Source organism: Babylonia areolata, chromosome 24 (genome assembly GCF_041734735.1).
Source record: "Babylonia areolata isolate BAREFJ2019XMU chromosome 24, ASM4173473v1, whole genome shotgun sequence".
NCBI lineage: Eukaryota > Metazoa > Mollusca > Gastropoda > Neogastropoda > Buccinidae > Babylonia > Babylonia areolata.
In genome coordinates, this window is record NC_134899.1 from 49,755,164 (window position 1) to 49,777,740 (window position 22,577).

General features: G+C 41.5%; 1 protein-coding gene across 1 annotated transcript in view; it reads right to left on the minus strand.

Annotated features, from left to right (window-relative positions):
• The window catches only part of LOC143299242 (E3 ubiquitin-protein ligase HERC2-like), a 176,496-nt gene extending 153,941 nt beyond the window's left edge, over positions 1 to 22,555 (minus strand). Inside the window, 3 exon segments of the mRNA XM_076612452.1 lie at positions 12,005 to 12,122; positions 21,722 to 21,824; positions 22,458 to 22,555. Of these exon segments, the coding sequence (XP_076468567.1) occupies positions 12,005 to 12,122; positions 21,722 to 21,802 (199 nt within the window). The 5' untranslated portion in view covers positions 21,803 to 21,824; positions 22,458 to 22,555.
• Between the last annotated feature and the right edge of the window lie 22 nt (positions 22,556 to 22,577).

Sequence of the window (22,577 nt, forward strand, 5' to 3'; positions counted from 1 at the left end):
TTGTTTTGGACGATGACTTTGTTAAGTGTTCGTGGGCTGCAACTTCCACGTTCACTCATGTTCAAATTGAACATCAGGGCTTTTTACCCGATGTTGCTTTTTTTTTTCTTTTTTTTTTTTTACCCCACCATGTAGGCAGCCATACTCTGTTGCTCATGGTTGTTTGTTTTTTCTTTCTTCTTCTTCTTCTTTCTGGGGGTGGGGGTGTGTGGGGGGGGTGGGGTGGGGGTGGGGGGTGAAGGGTTCCAGGAGGGGGGACGTGGTGGGGGAGGGGGCCTGGGGGGGGGGGGGGGTACCCATAACCCTCGGCGCAACAACCAAGTGTTAAAAGCCTTGGACTTTCAATTCGAGGGTCCAAGCTTCAAATCCCAATCAAGGTCTCGCGGCGGGTATAGAGTGGAGATCCGCCCCCCCCCCCCCCCCGCGCCCCCCTCCATGCCCTTTCCACCCAGCCCCCTCCCCCCCAAGTCAACAGAAATGCAGGCTTGGTAGTGTCCGAACCCACTTCATGTGTCTGAAGCATGCACAGCTATCCATCGATCAAGCCAATGCATGTCTCCCACAACTACAGCCAACAGCCACCTGTAACAACACTCTCAACCACACAGACCAACACGGAAGCAGCCAGCGTTTATGACAATCACACCTGCAATATACATCCCTCATGTCACCCAAAGTATGCATGTATGTATTTCTCTTTTTATCACAACAGATTTCTCTGTGTGAAATTTGGGCTGCTCTCCTCAGGGAGAGCGCGTCGCCATACTACAGCGCCACCCATTTTTTTGTATTTTTTCCTGCGTGCAGTTTTATTTGTTTTTCTTATTGAAGTGGATTTTTCTACAGATTTTTGCCAGGAACAACCCTTATGTTGCTGTGGGTTCTTTTACATGCGATAAGTGCATGCTGCTCGGTTTATCGTCTCATCCGAATGACTAGCGTCCAGACCACCACTCAAGGTCTAGTGGAGGGTGAGAAAATATCGGCAGCTGAGCTGTGATTCGAACCAGCGCACTCAGATTCTCTCGCTTCCTAGGCGGACGCGTTACCTCTAGACCATCACTCCACACGAAGCCATGTTTCCCACAGCTGTGACCAAACTAAAATCCACATTTTTTCCCACGCTTTTTTCAGACGAGACTGACTGTTGTCTAAAACCAAACACAAAGCCAAACCGATTCCAAAATTCGTCACTGACGAAGGAAACATCCCAGTGCATCCCGATATCAGTGTTCAATGTTCACCACCTTTTGTTTGTTCAACTGAGTGTTCTGTGACTGCATGATACTCTTTGGTCAATGATTTCATTTACATTCTAAGTTTCCGGATCCTGAAGGGCAAAACAGATTTTCCCAAGAATTTATCAGTCCTGGAAATTGGTTCTCTCATTTTCCTAAGGCTTCTGTGACTCTTTACGAACTCTGTGAAGCAGCGCAGATGTGAAAGAAAAACCTCGCCAATCATCCTCACTGAAGAGGAGTGCTTGTTTTCTCATAGAAGCCAACTCCCCTTGATGAATCCTGAACCCCCCCCCCCCCCTCTCCTGCCTTCTTTTTTTTTTTTTCGGGTGAACTTTGAAGCTGAAGCAGATCAATGCTGAAGGATATCACCCTCTATCTCTCCAACGTGCAAACACACTCCTGGCACCTCCTGGTGTCAGGCGATAATTAATGACAAGAATAGAAGGGGGTAAAAAAACCGCCATGATGATGCTTGCAAGGAAAAGGAGGCAGGGAGGGACGGGAGGAAAGCTGAAGCAGATACGACACGGTGGAAACCCAAGGATACGACACGGTGGAAACCCAAGGATACGACACGGTGGAAACCCAAGGATACGACACGGTGGAAAACCCAAGGATACGACACGGTGGAAACCCAAGGATACGACAAAGTGGAAAACCCAAGGATACGACACGGTGGAAACCCAAGGATACGACACTGTGGAAAACCCAAGGATGCGACACAGTGGAAAACCCAAGGATACGACACGGTGGAAACCCAAGGATACGACACAGTGGAAAACCCAAGGATACGACACAGTGGAAACCCAAGGATGCGACACAGTGGAAAACCCAAGGATACGACACGGTGGAAAACCCAAGGATGCCACACAGTGGAAACCCAAGGATGCGACACGGTGGAAACCCAAGGATGCCACACAGTGGAAAACCTCGACACAGTGGAAAACCTAAGCATGCGACACGGTGGAAAACCTCGACACAGTGGAAAACCTGAGGATGCGACACAGTGGAAAACCCAAGGATACGACACAGTGGAAAACCCAAGGATGCGACAGTGGAAAACCTCGATACAGTGGAAAACTCAAGGATGCGACACAGTGGAAAACCCAAGGATACGACTCAGTGGAAAACCAAGGATACGACACAGCAGAAACCCAAGGATACGACTCAGTGGAAAACCAAAGGATGCGACTCAGTGGAAAACCAAAGGATGCGACTCAGTGGAAAGCCAAGGATACCACACAGTAGAAACCCAAGGATACGACTCAGTGCAAAACCCAAACAAAACCTTCACTGCGAGGTAGCAGACACAAGCAGCACTCACAAGTTTAGCGAATGTATAGATATATAAATCGCTATTTGCAACAAAAAATCACTTTCACCCCAAATGAGTAAATCAGAGTTAGACAACTGATACCAACAATAGCAAAAATAATAATAACAACAAAAATAATAATACTAAGACTGTAAGAGTAAGACCAGTACTACTACTACTACTAATGAAAATAATGGCTTTTATAATGCACTCTATCTCCTTACATTTGAGCCAACAGCAAAGTGAGAGCTGTATTATCAATGGTTTCTCCAGTCAATGGGAAACCATTTACAGCTTAGTCTTTTGTGGACTATGACTCTCAAACTAGGAGGCAAAATTGCACTGGCTCTTAGTGCTGCAGCTCTGTGGGCTAGTTGGCCTTTGGGAACCATCCCAACGCCGACTGTCCTAAAACCCTCTTGGCCGAGAGAGTGGGGATGTAACTTGGGCAAGACACTCTCCACTATATAATCAAATTCTAGCCCAAATAGTCGGAACAGCAGTTGCCTCCTCTGCTGTTCTGATGGTCATAGTCGGACACGACTGACTATCATATATATCTCCTTAGCACAGGGGCCCAGAGAGCTAACAATTAAGGTTAATTAACATCAATTATTCCATCCCGACAGCATTTTTTTTTCCCAAGAAATAATTTAACATCAAGAGTTAAGTGAATTAATCCTTAACCCACTCTTCTGTGTGTGTGTGTGTGTGTGTGTGTGTGTGTGTGTGTGTGTGAGTGAGTGAGTGAGTGTGTGTGTGTGTGTGTGTGTGTGTGTGTGTGAGTGTGCGCGCGCGCGCGCGCGCGTGCATATACGCGCACGTGTATGAGAGCATGCGTGTGTGGTGATGTAAGAAACATATCTTCATGTCTATGTCGTGAAGATTGCGTCACCATGAGGTTTGCAGATACAGAGAAATAGCTATAAACTATCATTATAACAAGACAATACATATCGAATTGTTCACAAGACACTTACATTACCGTAGACTAGGGTCTGATGAGAATAATCATTGACAACCATGCCTGTTGCGGAAGCAAACACACACACACACACACACATGCACACACATTCACACACACATATTCACTCACTCACTCTCCCGCTCACTCACTCACTTGCAAACTATAAACATGTCCTCACAATCAGTGGCACTCAGACTGAAATGTTTTAAAGAGAAAAGGGCTGAATCTGGTGATAACCTAACACACACACACACACACACACACACACACACTCAAGCATGAACCACCACCCCACAATCAGTGGCTCTCAAGCTGAAAGGTTTTAAAGAGAGAGGGACTGCACCTGCAGATAATTCCTGCTTGTGTGTGAGCAGGCCCTGTTATGTAACACTGCAAAGAATGGGGGGAAAACATTCCAGAAATCACACGCACAAACATGCACAAATAGTATGCACACACACACACACAAACACGCACACACACATAAACACACACACACACATAAAAACAGAAACAGAAAAACACAGACAGACAGACAGACAGACACACACACACACACACACAGAGTAAACACCTCAATAAACACACAGAATCACCCCCCCCCCACACACACACACACAAACACACTCCTTTGCACGCACGCACTCAGAATGAAAGTCGATCAGAGACCAACAGCATCAGGCGTTCTCACAGAAGCAGGGAACAGAGCCAAGTTTACCCATTCCTTTGTGTGTGTGTATACGTAATTCTCAAACATTCCTTTTTCTTGCAAACTCAACAAAGGTCATACGATATTCAAATGTATCTCCTGTGTGTGTGTGTGTGTGTGTGTGTGTGTGCGCGCGCATGCATGCGTGCGTGCGTGTGTGCAAGCGTGCATGAATGCCTGTGTTTGTGCTTCTGTCTATCTGAATATGCTTGTAAATCTCTGAATCTGAAATCAGTTTAATTTGTTTGCAGTTTGTTCGAAGGTGTTAGGAGAGTGTGAAATTGGGAAATTCATCAGAACGGGAAAGATTACAAGATGACACAATCGCTTGTTTACATGTTTTTATCACACATTTCACGTGTTTCAATGCTGTTTATGTTTTAATTTTGATGTACATAATACCAATGATGTTGCTTTATATCCACTGTGCCCCAACAGGGGTAAAAGAAAAGAAAAAAAATCTTGATTCTTGACAACCGAGATAGCCTGGTTGCACAGGGGATTCACTTGGTATTGAGACTGTAGTGTTTCCATGCCTTTCTCGTCATTTACTCATATCTGTCTTCATTTGGCTCCGTTATGAAGCTGCTGGCGGTGGATGCTGTGGTGTTGGAAGGTGGAGTTGTTGTACTTGTAGTGATACACATGACTTCATTCTGCTTTGATCTCTCCCCCCCCCCCCACCCCCACCTTTTCCTTTATAATTTGTTATGTTTTTCTTTAGTCCGTCTTAAGACTGTATCTGAATGTGTTCCGGTACCGGTAATAAGTGCGGCTGTGTGTATCAAGTTCAATTAAAAAAAAAAAAAAAAATTAGTGGGTGCGGCCAATAAAGCGAACTTTACGGTACTTGTCTATTAGTATTATCCTTGTTAACAGAAAAAAAAAAATGAATTGCCTTGTTCTGCTTTGTATGCACACGAAAGTCAACAAGTGTCGTGGAATTCTGTTCTCCCCAAAATGCCCCATCTTTTGGCTCAAGCCGCAGTGGAAACGGGAAACTAGAGCTCATTGAAAGAAAGAACAGGAAGCAAGCAGACCTCCCTTCTCACTTCTCCATGAGAACCCTTGTGCATCCATTCACAGACACACACACACACACACACACACACACACACACGCGCAAGCATACGAACAAACAGACATATCCATTTATACACACACACACATACACAGTCACACACACACACACAGCCATTCACACACACACGCACACTCACGGCACACACACACACCATGCACAGTGCCTTCATACATCACTGTCACGGGGGACGGCCCACTCACAACAAAGAGCCAGCCCTGAGTCAGGCAAGCTGACTTGGTTGGATTCTGAAGGTCTTTACTGTCAGCATCTATACTGAGTAGGGGTGATTGTCTGCGGGGGGGGGCGGGGGGGGGGGGGTGTACACGTTTTAAGGTAGGTAGGTAGGTAGGTAGGTAGGTAGGTAGGTGTGTGCGTGCGTACGTGCGTGCATGCGTGCGTGTGTGTACGCTTTGTGTGTGCACGTGTCCGCTACGATATGTATGTGTTCATGCATGCAAGCATGACAGTGTGTGTTCCTGCATATGCATGTGTGTGTGTGTGTGTGTCCATGTGTAAACATACACACATGTGTATGCGTGAGTGTGCGTGCATGTGGCTGTGTGCACCTCTGTGTATGCATGCGTTTCTGTGAGCCTATGTGTGCATGTATGAATGCAAGCATTTAAATGGTGACATTTGCAATGAAAAGTGTTCGTATATTTGCATGCATGTACATGCACACATATGAGTGCATATATATATGTGTGTAAGTGCTCATGAGCACATGGATGGCATTACATCAACTGACTACTATATTTGTATTCAAATGATGATCTGTGTTTAGAAGGCAAACCATGACCTATTTCAACATTTTGTATTCTAACTCCATTGCACATAGAAGCTGACTCTCCTATTCATAAATCACCACACCACATGCACATAGTCAAATGCATATATATACATGCACAAGCATATAAAAATTTGGGTGAACACACACACATACACACACACACACACACAGCATGCAGGATGTAGCTTTATTTCTCATTACATATAAATATTAATATAAAGACATTAAAGAAACACACAAATACATGCTATATGCGCATGCGCTTTTATATCATTACTTGTCAAATATAACAGTAAAAGTAGTTTTTTAATATAAAAAAGACAGCAGACTGAACAAACCTACCCACATGCATAGGCAGATTCATACACTAACACACACACACACACACACACAAATGCATAAACACACACATGCACACACACACATTCTCTCTCTCTCTCTCTCTCTTCTTTCAGCATCCAGGTATCATCAGGTAAGAATCCAGGTTTATGTTCTGGGGGGGTCAACCTTTGTCTGCTGCAGGCTCCACACACTCTCTGGGGACTATCACTATCTTGTGCCTGTTATCGCCAACCATTATTCACATCTCCCCTTCCTTCCTTCCTTCCTTTCCTTTCCTTTCCTTGGAGAGAGAATTCAGCCATGATGGCAGAACAAACAGAAAGCCTGCCTGGCCACATCCCCCTCCATCAAGTAATATTCCTAAGCATCTCACTCTTAGACATTCACTGGAGAGAAAAAAAAACGCACACAAACACACAAACAATGAAACAGACACACACACACACGCACACGCACATGTGAATGGTGCTTTGTTTTCATGGTTCGGGATATTTTCTTTACAAATAAGCATTTCTCTCTCACACTCTCTCTGTATTTCTTTGTGAACCACAGATGATTATTCTGGGGGGTGTCAAGAAATCTTTGACTTATCACTGTCTGATCTCTCCCCCCCCCCCACCCCCTCTCAATTTTTTTGGTAAAATAGTCTAATTGGGTTATTGTTATAACCCTTGATTTATATATATATGTATATATATATAATTTTTTTTTTCTACACGCCTATATCCGCATATGTATTAAAGTTGGAAACTTATTCTCTTAGTTGCATTGTTGTTTATTCTCTTAGTTGCATTGTTGTTAAGTTGATGATGTGAATAGTATTGTTTTCATCCCTTTCCCTCCCTTATTTCTCTTTCTCCATTTCCCCCACTCCCCCTGCCCTCCCCCCTTATTTATTTATTATTTATTTTCATGTCTAATATCACTTAATGTGGATAGACATTAAATTAAATTGAACAAACACACACACACACACAAACACACACACATACAAACACACACACACACTCACACACACATTTTCTTTCTCTCTCGCTAGTCTCTGCCGATGTTGCCAGAAAAAAAAAGAAAACCCATACGAGCAAGCAACCCCCAACCCACCTACGTTATCCCCCCCCCCCCCCCCCCCCCCCTGCTGTTCAGTAATATTTTATGAAACCATCTCTGATGTATCCGCAGAACATGATCTGGCATTTTGCGTTTCATTTATCTTTGATGTTGCGGGGCGTTCTTTTGACGCTCTACCATCTTACTGGCTCAGTGTCTGGTATCCTTGGATGTCTGCCCGTGTGTGCCTGGGTTCTGTCATTTTGATTTGTGAATTATAATTCTTCGGTTCAAAAATCTTGGTGGTGGATGAAAGACTGGTGGCAGGGTAGTTGCAGGAGGGCGTGTGTTTGAGGGGTGGGGAATGGGTGTGGGTTGTTACAGAGGGGGGATTGTGTGTGTGTGTGTGTGTGTGTGTGTGTGTGTGTGTGTGTACATATGTGTGTGTGTCTGTTTCACACACACACAAACACACACAGAGCTAACTTTTTGTTGTGTATCTTTGCACTGTGGAATATCTTCAAATGAGTGGGTAGACCAAGCAGCTTGAAGAGCAGCATGTTATTCCGAAGGCGCAATACAACTTGACATCCAGTTAGATCTACATAAATGCATTAGTTGTAGAGAAAATGTATCTAGAAATCGATTTAAGAAATTACTTATAGATTCAAATAATCAATATTACCAATGTTGTGTAAACACAAAGAATGCAGCTAATCCCAAACATTTTCTAAATTCGACACCAGCAGCACATTCAAGACAAATTATAAGTCTAATGGATAGACTTCGTTTAAATGCCTTTCGTACAAAATTTTCTAAAAATATAAAATGTATATGCGGTAAGCAAATAACTGTAAGCTATCTACTCATTCATTGTCCGAGAATAAGACTGTTAATTCCAAAAGATGTAGTTGATGACTTTTCTTCCAATATTTCATTAGCCACTGAAAAGATTTTGAATGATTATTCATTGCTTAGAATGTTTTCAGAAATTTTAAACTCCAGTCCAGTTGGTATCCTCCTTTGATGTGTTATAATTAATGCTGTTATTTATATTTACATTGTTGTAGGTTAATACTTGTTGATATGCATATACATATTCTCCTTCCCATGACACATCATTCAATACACACCACAATCTCTTTAGACTTTTTCTTATAATATACTTTTCCTCTGATACATAACATGAACACTTTTTTTACACTAATATTCACATGCATTCCCTTTCCTTTATCCACTATTTTACTCCTTTCCGTCTAAAAACACTTATAGTGAATAGACGTTAAACTGAAGAAAACAAAGCGTATGAGTGTTTTCCAAACTGCTCTCAAAGTGTCTTTCTTTTTCTGACCTGTTGATCATAGTGATAATCATCTGTGATTCACAGAGACAAAGAAAAAGAGAGAGAGTGTGAGAGAGAAATGCTTATTTGTTAAGGAAATATCCCAAACCATGAAAACAAAGCACCATTCACAAACAAGTGCATCTGCATATAATTCCAAATCTCCAAAGCCTCTGATTTATAAATTACAGATCAAATACATACATATATGGATTTGAAAAAAAACAAAAACAAAAAAAACCCATAAAAAAAAACCTAAAGAAAAGCTCTTAGTGTTAGTGCCAAGCATCTGAAGACACTGTTAGACGGATGGGGGAAACTGGGAAGAAAATAGAAGTCTGGAGCATCATCAACATGTCACTGTCAGTACGAAGATTAAAAAAACATTTTTTCACATTAAAATGGGTTGTTGTTTTTAAAGGATGAGAATCTGATCATCTTTTTATTTTTATTTTCTCTCATTTCTTTATTTTATTTTTTCTATTTTTGTTCTTTTCTTTTTCTTTGGATGATTCTTGTCTGACCTGAATCTCGTTTTAGCATTTTGAAACGAAAATAGACAGTCGGAAATAAAGATCTTAACTGTTTTTCAGTGTGTAGGGGGAGGTGGAGGGGTAGGGGTTTACACAACAAGATAATATTGATGATTCTACACCTGTGTAATTAAGTTAAACAAAAAAATATTATCAACAGAATCAATTAAGTCATTTTTAAACAAAAGATAGTGAGGATGTGACATATATATATATATATATATATATATATATAGAGAGAGAGAGAGAGAGAGAGAGAGAGAGAGAGAGAGAGAGTGTGTGTGTGTGTGTGTGTGTGTGTGTGTGTTTGTGAATGAATAAATGTATGAAAAAAAAATTACATACACACACACACACACATGTAATGATGTATACATCTCTCTCTCTCTCTCTATATATATATATATATATATTATATATATTATATTTAAGGTTAACGCAGCATAAATCTAAGGGACACAACATTGCTCACATGTTCACAAAAGGAAAGAATAACACACTACACAACAAATGTTACGCTTACACACACACACACACAGCATGAATGTTACACATGAATGACTCGAGTAATACTGTTGCAGTACAAAATAAGTAATCATAAATTATCTTTTGTACAGAATATAAAAAAACAAACAAATTTAACTGTCCATTCACAGCACTAAATGAAAACACAATGTCTTCAGAATAATTTGATAGTAAACCATTTTTATAATATAATTCAATTCTCAAACTGTTAACATCCCCACTATACCACCATGCACTCAAGAACAAAAGAGAAATTACTTCTCTCCCACAAATGGGAAACACTGGATAAGATATGTCTTTGTCCCATAGTACTACAACTTTTCTGTGTTTCACATTATCTTGCACCAGAAAGTAAGCACTGAGACTTGTGGTGGTTCCCCCCACCCTCCCCCTCCGCTCCCCCAGCCTTTTTTTCCTTTCTTTTTTTTCCTCTAAATTCTGATTTAAGTATATTGTTATAAATCTGATTCCTTTCCACATTCAGACATTGGCAAGTGCAAATTGAACATTGGTCAGAACTGTTTTCCTTGAAAAACAGAACACTGTTGCTCAGATGCTGTATAATTCTGCAGTTTTTCCAAAGCACTTTTAAGCAGTCATGAAAATGTACCTGGAAAACTTAAAATCCATTTGCTGAGGAACTTTTTGCCTGCTTCCACAGCACTCACGCATATAAAAACATACAGTACCTGTTGTCAACTTCGGGAACATGTTCTCTGCTGACACAATTGTCTGCCCTCACAAACAGTAAGAACCAAGGTCAATACAGATTGTGTGTTGTCTTCAGCTGTGCATCAGCAAAAGCAGCAGGATAATGAGAACTATGTATAAGAATAATTCTTTCAAAAGTGGACAAGTTGTGCTTTCTGCACACGCACACACGGTCACATTGACGTCTTTGATGGCTTGTTAAACAACCATGAGCATCAGCACACACAGGTATGTGCACAGGAACACACATATGTTCACACTGGTATGCGCACGTGCAGTCACACACATACATGTACACACACACACATATGCCCACACACACACATACACACACACGCTCAAAATCACCAACCACTAAAACACCTGACTCGGCAAGTGCCAACAACGGCAACCTGTGAACTCCAAGAGTACACACAGTGACATTTAAGCCAGACATGAGCCTGAAAGCCGCCAAAAACCACAAGATTTTGTCTGCATGTGCAAGCTCTTTCAGCATGCCCTTTCTCCTCTTTCAGTTCACCCCCCTCTCTATTCTGGTCTTCCTCTGAAAAACATTCTTCTCACTGGATACAGAGAGGCAGATGTTGATCCAATGTGATGGTGACGTTAATTCCTGTGAGGAGGTTTTATCACACTTGATGTTGACATTCTTTCCTTGACAGAGACTGTGCAGGTTTATTACAGGTGATGTTGACATTCTCTTGTTTGACTTCCGTTGTCATACTTGATGTTAATAACATGGTATGGTATGGTATGGTATGGTACGGTATGGTATAGTGTGGTGTGGTGTGTTATGGTGTGGTATCTATATGATCTTGTTCGCATCTGAATGGTCTGGTAAATGATATGGCACAGTATGGTACGTTAGAGATGTATGATATGTGTTATGGCATGGTATGGCATACAACGCTACTCGCCAAAACAGATTTCTTCAAGGGAAAGCAATAATACCAACAAACCAAATAAACAAAAGAAACCACACACACACACACAAACCATAAGAAGGAAGCAGAAGAAGAAGAAGAAGAAGGATGCTGTTGATGATGATGATGATAATTCAATAATAATAATAATAATAATAATAACAACAATAGCATGAATTCAAGCAGCACCTTTTCTCTAAAGAGGGCGACAGGAAAAAACACACACACAAAAACCTGCATGCAGCAAATGCCAGCGTGCAGAAAAAAAAGGGTGGTGCTCTCAATGTAGCGACGTGCTCTCCCTGGAGAGAGCAGCCCAAATTTCACACAGAGGAAATCTGTTGTGACAAAAATGACTAATTCAATACAATAGAATACAACACAACACAACACAACACAATAGGTGCTTTATGAAAGTGTGTAAATACACATGCACACACAGACACAGACACAAACTGTGTGTTTGATCACTGACCTTTCTTGGCCAGGGCTCCGGCACTGTTGCAGAGGGCGTCACTGGTGGCTGGAGCCACTTCCCCATCCTTGACAAGCTCATTCCATAGCTCACTCACCCCTTCAGGGCTCAGGGCCGTCTGAAAACAACACAACAACAAGTTTTCTTTGTTTCATATATTTATCAACATTTTAACTTGAGCATATATATGTACTTCATTTCCAGGACTCATCCCCTTGAACAATGAAATCTTCACGGAACCAAGACCCAACTTTACCTTAAAGGCATCAGCCAATATGTTTATAAACTCAACTCTGCATGTTTCACCTGAAGCTATTTCATCAGAGGTAAAGATTATTAAAATTCATCACATGCAATTGAATAAGCAGTGTGCATCAGTGAAGTATTTCCTGATCCACTCAACTCTTGCCTTTCAACCCCTCGTTTTCAGCTCTGTGGGGTTATGTGACCTCTTGGTTTTCCCCACTAACCTGTGAAAACTGTTTTCAGTGTGAGAGCCAAACACCTTTCATTCTGAACCCCTTCTGGCATTGCGTCAAGGTGACAGTTTTTCCAGTGGCTGGGTCAGGATGCATAAAACAAGAGAAGCTGGTCTATTTTCGCCTTCCTAACTAATCTCTGACAAGCGACACTTATGGGGCTTATTCTGGTGCTAATAGAATCGTGCTTTAGTTGTTAAAAGGACAGGTCTGTCATTGTGTCGTAACTATTTTAAAATTCTTAAAAGACAAGTCTATCATTGTGTGTTGTACAAGTCTATCATCATGTAGCAACTGTTTACATTTTTAAAGGACGTCTATCACTGTGTTAAAATTGTTTAGGGTGTAAAATAAAAAAGGACAATTCTATCACTGTGTCATAACTGTTTAATAGGTTAAATGGAAAAGGATGTCATTGTGGTTTAACAGCTAAAGTTGTTAAAAGGACAAGTGTATCATTGTTTGTAATTGTCGTAATTGTTGAAGCTGTTATAGGGATGTCTATCATTGTGTAGTAATTAAGTTGCTATAATAACAGGTCTGCCACTGTGTTGTGAATGATTAAGCTGTTAGAGGATGTCTATCAATGTGTCATAACTGTCAAAATCTACTCTGGCAAAAAATATGTATTATATTTCAATTATTTAAACAGACCCATATGATATGGATAAAGAAAGAAGAAAGAAGAACTCCCATCAGTTATGCACTCAATCTGTTGATGGGGTTTGACATGTCATGGATGTGGCTGAACAGTTAGAGTGCTGGAGTTTCCGGAGTTCGATCCCCAGTTTGGGCGCATCTGGCGCCACTGACGTCAGGATCACTTTGAGACAGACTATAACTTTGTGTGTGTGTGTGTGTGTGTGTGTGTGTGTGTGTGTGTGTGTGGAAAGAGAAAAGTTACATCAACCATTATGAAACGTACGTACGTGTGTGCGTGTGTGTGGAAAGAGAAGAGAAAAGTTACATTAACCATTATGAAAAGAGTGTGTGTGTGTGTGTGTGTGTGTGCGAATGTGTGTGAGAGGAAAGAGAAGAGAAAAGTTACATCAACTATTATGAAAACATTTTCACTGGAATGTAGGGAAAAGGGCAAGAAAACATTAACCACGCTTGTATACAGATGCACAGAAAAACATGCATAAGCAGTATATGCTCTCTCTCTCTCTCTCTCTCACACACACACACACACACACACTCACACACACACACACAGAACATGAAAGCAGAGGTCAGTTACTTTAACCTGGTAATGGCTTCCCTTTCATTTCAGCAAACCTCACAGCTATCATTTCAACATGGGAAAAAAGCTTCAGCACTATTTTTCTTTGAATGTCAGGGCAGACCGATGAGTTCTCAGCCTAATTAAGAAAGTTTCATGTGGGGAAAGATGGTCTCTACATAATTTTTCACTTTGGTCTTCGCTGATTTTAATGTCACTGACACGAGAGGGGCCGGGGTGGAGGAGAGGGGTGTTATGTTTTTTTGCTCTTATCCTTACATTTCTGGGCAAATGTTTGCTCCTCTCTCTCTCTCCCTTAAAGAACACATGCACACACACTGTACACACACACAGGCTGTGCCATTGATGTCAGTATCACTTTATGACTTTGCCACTGACTATTACTCTGTGTGTGGGGGTGGGTGGGTGTTTGTGCATGTGTGTGTACATGTGTGGGGTTGTTTGTTCGCAACAGACAAAAATATCCTTGTGTGTGTTGACGTGTGTGTGTGTGTGTGTGTGTGTGTGTGTGTGTGTGTGTGTGTGTGTGTGTGTGTGTGTGTGTGTGTGATAGAGAGAGACTCAGAGAGAGAGAGACAGACAGAGAGAGAGAGTGATGGGGGTTGGGGTGAGTGGGGGAGTGAGAGAGAGAATTGGAATACACTTGACACAAGAATGCAAGGAATGCATGGACAAGGGCAAAATAAATAACCCAAACACAGATAAACACTACACTACACACACATACATTTTTTTGGAACAACACAGTACACATGAAGTGCTATGTCAATAGAAACTGAAATACTCGTGTCAAAATGTTTTCAAGTAAGCAACAAATCAAATATATCAAAAGAATTATTCCATGTATTTACGTAGACATAGACCTATTTGTCATAAAAACAAACAAACGAAAAGCATGTACACCCATTAAAACACACACACACACACACACACCAACACATTCATAAGTATACAAACAAATCAATAAATTAAAACCCTCAACAGACCTGCTTTAAATCTGATTTCTAACATCCATGAAAGAAAATTAAAAAATCGATAAATACAAAACTCAACAAACCTGCAATGCATAACTTAATCCAATCAAACAAGCAAGTCTATCCCCCCTAAAAGCAAAACAGCTGTGCAGCAGTTGATCATAACAGCCTGCGGCATGGAGTGATATCAACTGAATCCAACTGTGTACGGACTGATGCTGTAGTTCACATGATGATGATGACGATGAGGATGATGATGAACAAATTCAATCCCAGCGGCTATTACTCCTGTTGTCACCACCACTGTCACTGTCACCGTCACAGAATGACGACACACCACCAGGATAAAACAAAACAAAAACTGACAACACAGAACTTGCGGTGTGCTGGCAAAACAATGCAGCATGCAGCAACGATGGGAACATTTTTGATGGCAGTGTTTAGGTTTTCCATTCTTTTTCTTTTCTTTGGGTTTTTTTTGGTTTTTTTTCTTCTCCTGTCAGCTCAGGTTTCAAAATGATGTCATCATCATCAATCAAGTGTTTCTTCTTGGATTCTGTTCAGCTTTTGTTTGAAGTCGATGCCAGTCACAGCATCAACTTGGGCCCTTCTAGTTTCCATGCACGCAGACCATGCAGTGTATGTGTATATCTACACACACAAAGAAACTCCCCTGACCCATCTATATCCACCCAGCCGCCTGCACTGTCTTTCTAAGCCCCCCCTACCATCACCACTGAGCGAGCCCTACTACTGGCCATACTCTCTCTCTCCCTCTCTCTCTCTCTTCCTCTCTACCCCAACAGCTACTCCCACCACTACTGACTGGTGAGAGACCCCTTGCCTGGTTTTTCTTGTGGCTTACCTGGCAACCCCTGAACTGTGCTGCCTGTCTCTCTGCCTGCCTGCCTGCTGTGAAAAGTGAGAGTGCAGCAGCAGTAGTCAGCAGCAGGAGCGGCAGCAGCCTCCTCCAATCAGCGGTCCCCTCCCCTGAATCTTATTCTCCCTGGCAGTTTATCAGCTGATGAGCCTCTGGCTTCGTTTCCCCTTTTTACCTCAACATGGCGTGAGACTCATCTGAACCCCTCCCCCTGACCCCCCTCACTCCCCCCCCCCCCCCACACACACACCCTGCCCTTCCCCCCCATCCCTACCCCATCCTACTTCTTTTTTTTCTTTCTTGATAATAATTAATGTAACAAAATGCAGTGGTGAGGCCTGCCACCTACCAACAAGCCCCCTTCCCCTCCCTCCTTTCTTTTTATTAAAAAAAAAAAATCACCTTAGTTAATGACTGATACTTTAAATGGAAAATATTACTGTATTTTGAAGATTTACAATTACATGAAATTATCAATGCAGAACAAAAGTGATGTTATCTATAATAACATGGATTGAGCATAATAATGATGGAACACATGAGAAAGATTGGGGAAAAAAAACCCCTCATTAATATAAGGTAATGCAAAAATTTCATGATTTATAACTTCTTAAGAGTGATGGCCTAGTGGTAACGCATCCGCCTAGGAAGCGAGAGAATCTGAGTGTGTTGGTTCGAATCATGGCTCAACCGCCGATATTTTCTCCCCCTCCACTAGACCTTGAGTGCTGGTCTGGATGCTAGTCATTCGGATGACCGATAAACCGAGGTCCCGTGTGCAGCACGCACTTAGTGCATGTAATTGTAAAAGAACCCACGGTGACAAAAGGGTTGTTCCTGGCAAAAATCTGTAGAAAAATCCACTTTGATAGGAAAAACAAATAAAACTGCACGCAGGAAAAAATACAAAAAAAAAAAAAGGGTGGCGCTGTAGTGTAGCGACACGCCCTCCCTGGGGAGAGCAGCCCGAATTTCACACAGAGAAACCTGTTGTGATAAAAAGAAATACAAATACAAATAAGACTTGGAAAAGGAATTTTGCAGACATCTGATTTAGTTCCAGAGATACAGTGTTCTAAAATCTATTACAATTTTCTTTTGCTCAAGCAAGCATACATGTGTATGCACACACACACACACACACACACACACACACACACACAAAATGACTTTAATGTTTGTGCCAACTCCTGAGGAGCTTCTTCAGTTCTGATTAAACACTTGACATGCATCATTTCATGATACAGTTTCAATCATCTCTTCTTCTAAACTATTAATAATTTATCAGTTTCTCAAATCACTTACTGACTTAGCCCTGTTTGAAAACTGGTTTTTTTTTCAAAGGCAGCCAAACTCCCCTCACCCCTTCCTACACATACTCCCACACCTCCACCCTGTTTCTCCTCTCTCCAGCTTCCCCTTCACCTCCACCTCCACCAACCCTCACACACCCATCCCCTATTCACCCACACATCACCCTTGATTTCTCATTTCTGCCTCAACAGATATCACAGAGTTTGCCAAACCAACATACATAATCAGAACTGGCATGGGAATTGTACCAATGAAAAGGCATAATACTACACTGGCATCTTGAAGACAGACAGCTCTGGACATGGGAGACTTGAACTTTAAAGTTATCAGTCATAAAAATGACAGAAGCAGTTATTTTAATAACATTATATATGTATACACACACGTGTGTGTGTGTGTGTGTGTGTGTGTGTGTGTGTGTGTGCACGTGCGCCAAAACATCAGATCACGCCATCTGTCACCAGACACAAAAAGAAAAAAGACAAAAAAAAAAAAGTGAACTCAGTCACTAGTTCATGCATGCTTGCTCAATCAATGCCTTAACCTACCAGCATACCTGAACTTTCATGCATTAGCCATATTATGTGTATATATAGCATACAAACATGTATACATGAAGTGGGTAAGGAAGTGAAGCTTCAAGTTAAAAAAAAAAGAAAAGAAAAAAAAAAGGACAAACAAATCAAAAGAGAGAGTATGTGGTGGGGGTGAAGGGGCTAGAAGGAAAATTAAATTCAATTTCCAACCTGCGAAGATTAATCACTCACTTTAACTATGTTTCAATAAAACTGGCAAAGTAACTACATCAGCTCAAAGAAATGTGGATACCATGCGTCATATGTTCTGAACTCTGCAATGCACTTTTCAAAAGAATACAAAAGGAAGAATAAGGAAAAGAAAAGTGAGAAGGAGAAGTTGAAAAAAGAAGAAGAGAGGGACAAGAAAAAATGGAAGAAAGAGGAAAAATAAGAAACAAGAAGAAGAAAGAGAAAGACAAAGAACAAAGAAGAAGAACAACAACAAAATCAAGGAAGGAGAAGAAGAAAACCAAGAAGAAGGACAAAGGTGGGGGGATGGGGGTGGGGGGTTAGCAGAGGAAGAATAATGATGGTAATATGAGGGGATGGCAGGAGGGTTTCGGTGGCTGGCACAGTAAGTACACAGTGGTTAGCCCCCCCTCCCCCCCCCAACCCCTCCACCTCCCCCACCCAAAACTATGAACTCTGGGGTGTGTGCATTTTGCTCACGCAGATGGTCTGTGTTCTGTCTTGTATCCAACATCTTTATGTCAAACTGCATTACTTAAAAAATTTTTTTTTTTTAATAATCTAAAAGCCTTTCAAACTATTAAGGTCATACCCCCCCACCACCCCACTCTACCCTGTGTGTGTGTGTGTGTGTGTGTGTGTGTGTGTGTGTGTGTGTGTGTGTGTGCATATGTTCGTGTCTGTGTGTGCATATATATGTCAATGATGTGTGTGTCACACAAAAATTGGAGGGAAGACGATGGTTACCCATGGCAGCACATATACTGGTACATATCCATGGGATGAAAGCATCTCCACTAATTGCTGGTTCCCGTAAACTACTGTCACCTCTCCCTTCTCTACCTGCCAGTTTGCCAGCTGGCAGCCGCACCAAACCAATGGTTTAACCCCTTGACTTCTACCTACAAGTATGCTCATCAGTGAAGGGCTCATCAATGAGATAAAACAGCGGCTACAAACTTGCAGACCTGTCCGAATGTCAGTCACCATGCTTCATTATAATCTGGACTCCTATCTCTTTGGGACTGCTGTACTTTTATTCAGCAAAATCATTCACACCACTGAAAAGCACACACAAAAAAGTAGTGACTGCACTCAAACTCAAGCCACACTATCTCAGTTCACCAAGGTTCAGCAGTGAAGGGGTTAACAGAAAACACTTTTTGTCCCCTTTGTTGTGATACGGGTAAAAAGCTGGATGTGATAGTTTGTTTGTTGCAGTTATGCATGTGCACTGTTCTGTTTGTTTTGTTTGTTGTCATGTGTGTGTGTGTGTGTGTGTGTGTTCACGAGAGCAAGCATACATGTGTGTTATAAGTGTGTGTGTGTGTGTGTGTGTGTGTGTGTGTGTGTGTGTGTTGTGTTTCTACTTGTTCTCAAACGCATGCATAATTAATCCCCTCACCCCTCCCATACACACACACACACACACTCACGCACGCACGTGTGCTCCAAAATAATAATAAAGCCTTAAAAAATGTGTGTGTGTGTGTGTGTGTGTGTGTGTGTAAGAGAGAGAGACAGGGGGTAGGGGCAGCCAGCAAAAAACTGTCATCTGTAAGACTATAGTATGATAATGCAGCACCATCAGTCTAGCGCCCACCCGCCCCCTCACCCCTCCTCCTCACCCCTCCTCCACACACCAAGACAAACAGACGCACTCACACATGGAACAGACAAGGAATAAACACCCACAATTTCAGATCAGAGCTGAAACCCATGGGCCACATGACCCCTGGCAGCTGACAGCGAGGGACCAGACAGCAAAGGTCATGGGTGTGTCAAACTATATTCATTGAGCGACATGAGCACAGCAAGCCTAGGAATAGTTTCAGTTTCAGTTTCAAGGTTTCAAATGACTCAAAGCATGCAGGCTGATCAATATTGCTAGACCAAAACTGCTTCAACTCACTCGGACGATGGAACCCTGTAGCATTCCTGATGTAAGGTAGCGTTCTGGACGACGGAACGCTATTGCGGTTTCGACAATTAAAATTTTTTCCATGTTTTCCATTGCAAACATGTCAAGGGTCGAATGGAAAGTTTCTTTGTGAGGTTCCGTAACTATACACTCGCTGGCCAGCCATGGACCTTGGTACCCCACATGACAAGTTAATCTGCATATATACTGAAAATGGCACTGCAGGCGATACAAGTGGAAATTTTTGGAGCAAACTAGATCATGACAGTGGCTTTTTACTGATGCTGAAGTGATTGAAATGCTTCAAACTGAAACATTCAACATTGACGAGGATGATGAAGACGTTGAATGAAGTATCTGCAGTGAAGAAAGCTACCAGCAACAAGGTACTGACAGTGACTCTGCTTCTGAAGGCTGTGAAGAGAGGGAGGGGGGTGGGCGTAAACACAACATGAGAAGAGGGGTCAGTGGGTCAAGTACAAGGATTTTTTTCCTAACCCTAATAAATGTGTCGTCTGCAAGGGAAAGCAAGGGAGAAAACTATTCATCCAGAGTGAGTTAAAAAATGAAAAACAGAAAGGCAGATGCTTGACTATGCATAAACCCAACACCCTGGTCAGGCCTGGAGAGCCAACCCTAGGTTTGTATAAAACTTGTTTTTAACAAAAAAGGAATGACATAATCAAACTAAGTAAACAAGTAAATACATCAAAATATAATAAAAACAGAAATTTATACGAAGATCAGAATGCGAATCACTGAAATGAAATGAGATGGATCAAATGTTGGGCAAACACCATTAGAAAAGACTCAACCAGTTTGCTCCCCTGCTTTTCATCTGTATTAACTCAGAATGTCTCCAAGACTTGCAGGAAGCAGCTCTTTAACAAATTATCATACTGTATCATATTGTACTGTACGGTATTGTATATAGTGTTCTGTACTGTATTGCACTGTATTGTATTACTTTTTATCACGACAGACTACTCTGTGAGAAATTCAGACTGCTCTCCCCTGCTAGAGCACGTCACCACAGTGCAAAGTTGGGTTCCCCCCCCCCCCCCCCCCCCCCCCTCATTCCTGTCTGCAAATTTATTTGTTTCACTATCAAAGTGAGTTTTTCTACAGAAATTCACCATGGACAACACATTTGCTGCCTTGGGTTGTTTTGTGTGTGATAAGCGCATGATGCAAATGGGACCTCAGATTATCGTTTCACCCAAAAGACTAACAAAACCATTACTCAAGGTCTAGTGGACAGGTGGAGTAAAAATCCTGGTCGCTATATATATATATATATATATAATTATTATTATATATGTGTGTGTGTGTGTGTGTGTGTGTGTGTGTGTGTGTGTGTTTGTGTGTGTAGACTCAGTAAAACCAGTGGATACTTGCATCCTAGGCAGACACACTGCCACAAAACCACTGCTCTTGAAATAAGCAAAACACACCAATGGAGAGAACATTTCTCTTGGTTTCTTTGTACATAAAGGTAACGTGAAACAAAACAGTGTTGCGCAGCATATAAAATCATTAAAGTGATGCCAATGAAACACTCTGAAAATAACTTCTCTCTCTCTCTCTCTCACCTTTTCGCTTCTTTTAGTTTCCTCCCTTGATGTATATGTAACAGTCAATACAGGTGTGTGTGTGTGTGTGTGTGTGTGTGTGTGTGTGTGTGTGTGTGTGTGTGTGTGTGTGTGTTTTCCAATCCTTTCTTGTATCTGACAGACTCAGAACACTTTTCTCATTTGCTGTTTAACCTCAACAGAGTTTCTTGTTTGATCCCCAGTTTGATGCACTTAGTGGGTTAAAGGTGGATATTTTTCTGATTTTCCAAGTCTGCATGTGTGCAGACCTGCTAGTGCCTGAACCCTGTTCATGTGTATGCATGTACGAGATCAAATATGCATGTTAAAAATCCTGTTATCCATGTCAGCATTCGGTGGGTTATGGAAACAAGAATTTACCTGGCATGCACCCCCATGGAGTATGGTTGCCAACATGGCAGCATAAAAACAAACATACATGCAAAACCCAACTTATATAAATGAAAGGAGCTGCACCCAACACATGCAAAAGACGAAGCTTTACAACGGATAACATTTTCAATAGCCAGTCAGAGCAAGAACCTACCTGGATATTGGTTTTCAACCATTTTCCATCCAACCTGGCCTGTGGCCGAAGTCGAGCCTCGGAGATCCACTGACCACTCATTCTTGTGAAACTCCAGAAATCTCTGGAGAAGAAAAAAACAACAGTTCTTCAAAGCAACTCTAACACAAAAATATCACATTCATTGATTCAAGAAAATATTCTACATCTAATAAAACAAAGAAAATTTAACAAATTATCCATGGATTTACCAGCTCAGCAGCACAGTACATCATCACCCACAGAGACTGTGGAGGCAGGCAGTGAGTCACAAAAATTTAACAGTATCATAATAAAAGACTTTGCGTGTTGAAATCTATGTTTCAAATAGTGCAGTTATGTTTAACTGCATAACAGCTTTGAAAAATGAATTATTTGTAATTGTACATATTATCAATTTGATAAACTGGTGAGCTGAAAATCGTTGTCTAAACCTACCAAATTCGAAGTAAATACAAGTTTCTAATGTCTATGAAAGCACATGCACGTTCGAGGTTTTTCCTTTGTTTTTAACTGTTTAAAAATAATCATGATGTTATTATTTTCGATTTCGTTTTTCCCAAACAATCCATGAATGCAGACGCTGCATCACTTGCCAACGGCGAATGTTAATGAGCAAGGTTGGTCAGTTCAATGCCACAACCAAGAAGAATGAAAACAAATATCGGCGCTGTAAATAAACTAAACGTGAAACTATACACAAACAGTCACAACTCACCAGACTGATTTGACAAAGTCGGTTAGATCGTTTAGACTGTTAGACATAATGCGGCTTCCATTGCCAATCGCCTTCCAGTCATGTTTCGTCGAATAATGCCGGAAGTGGCAAGGGACACCA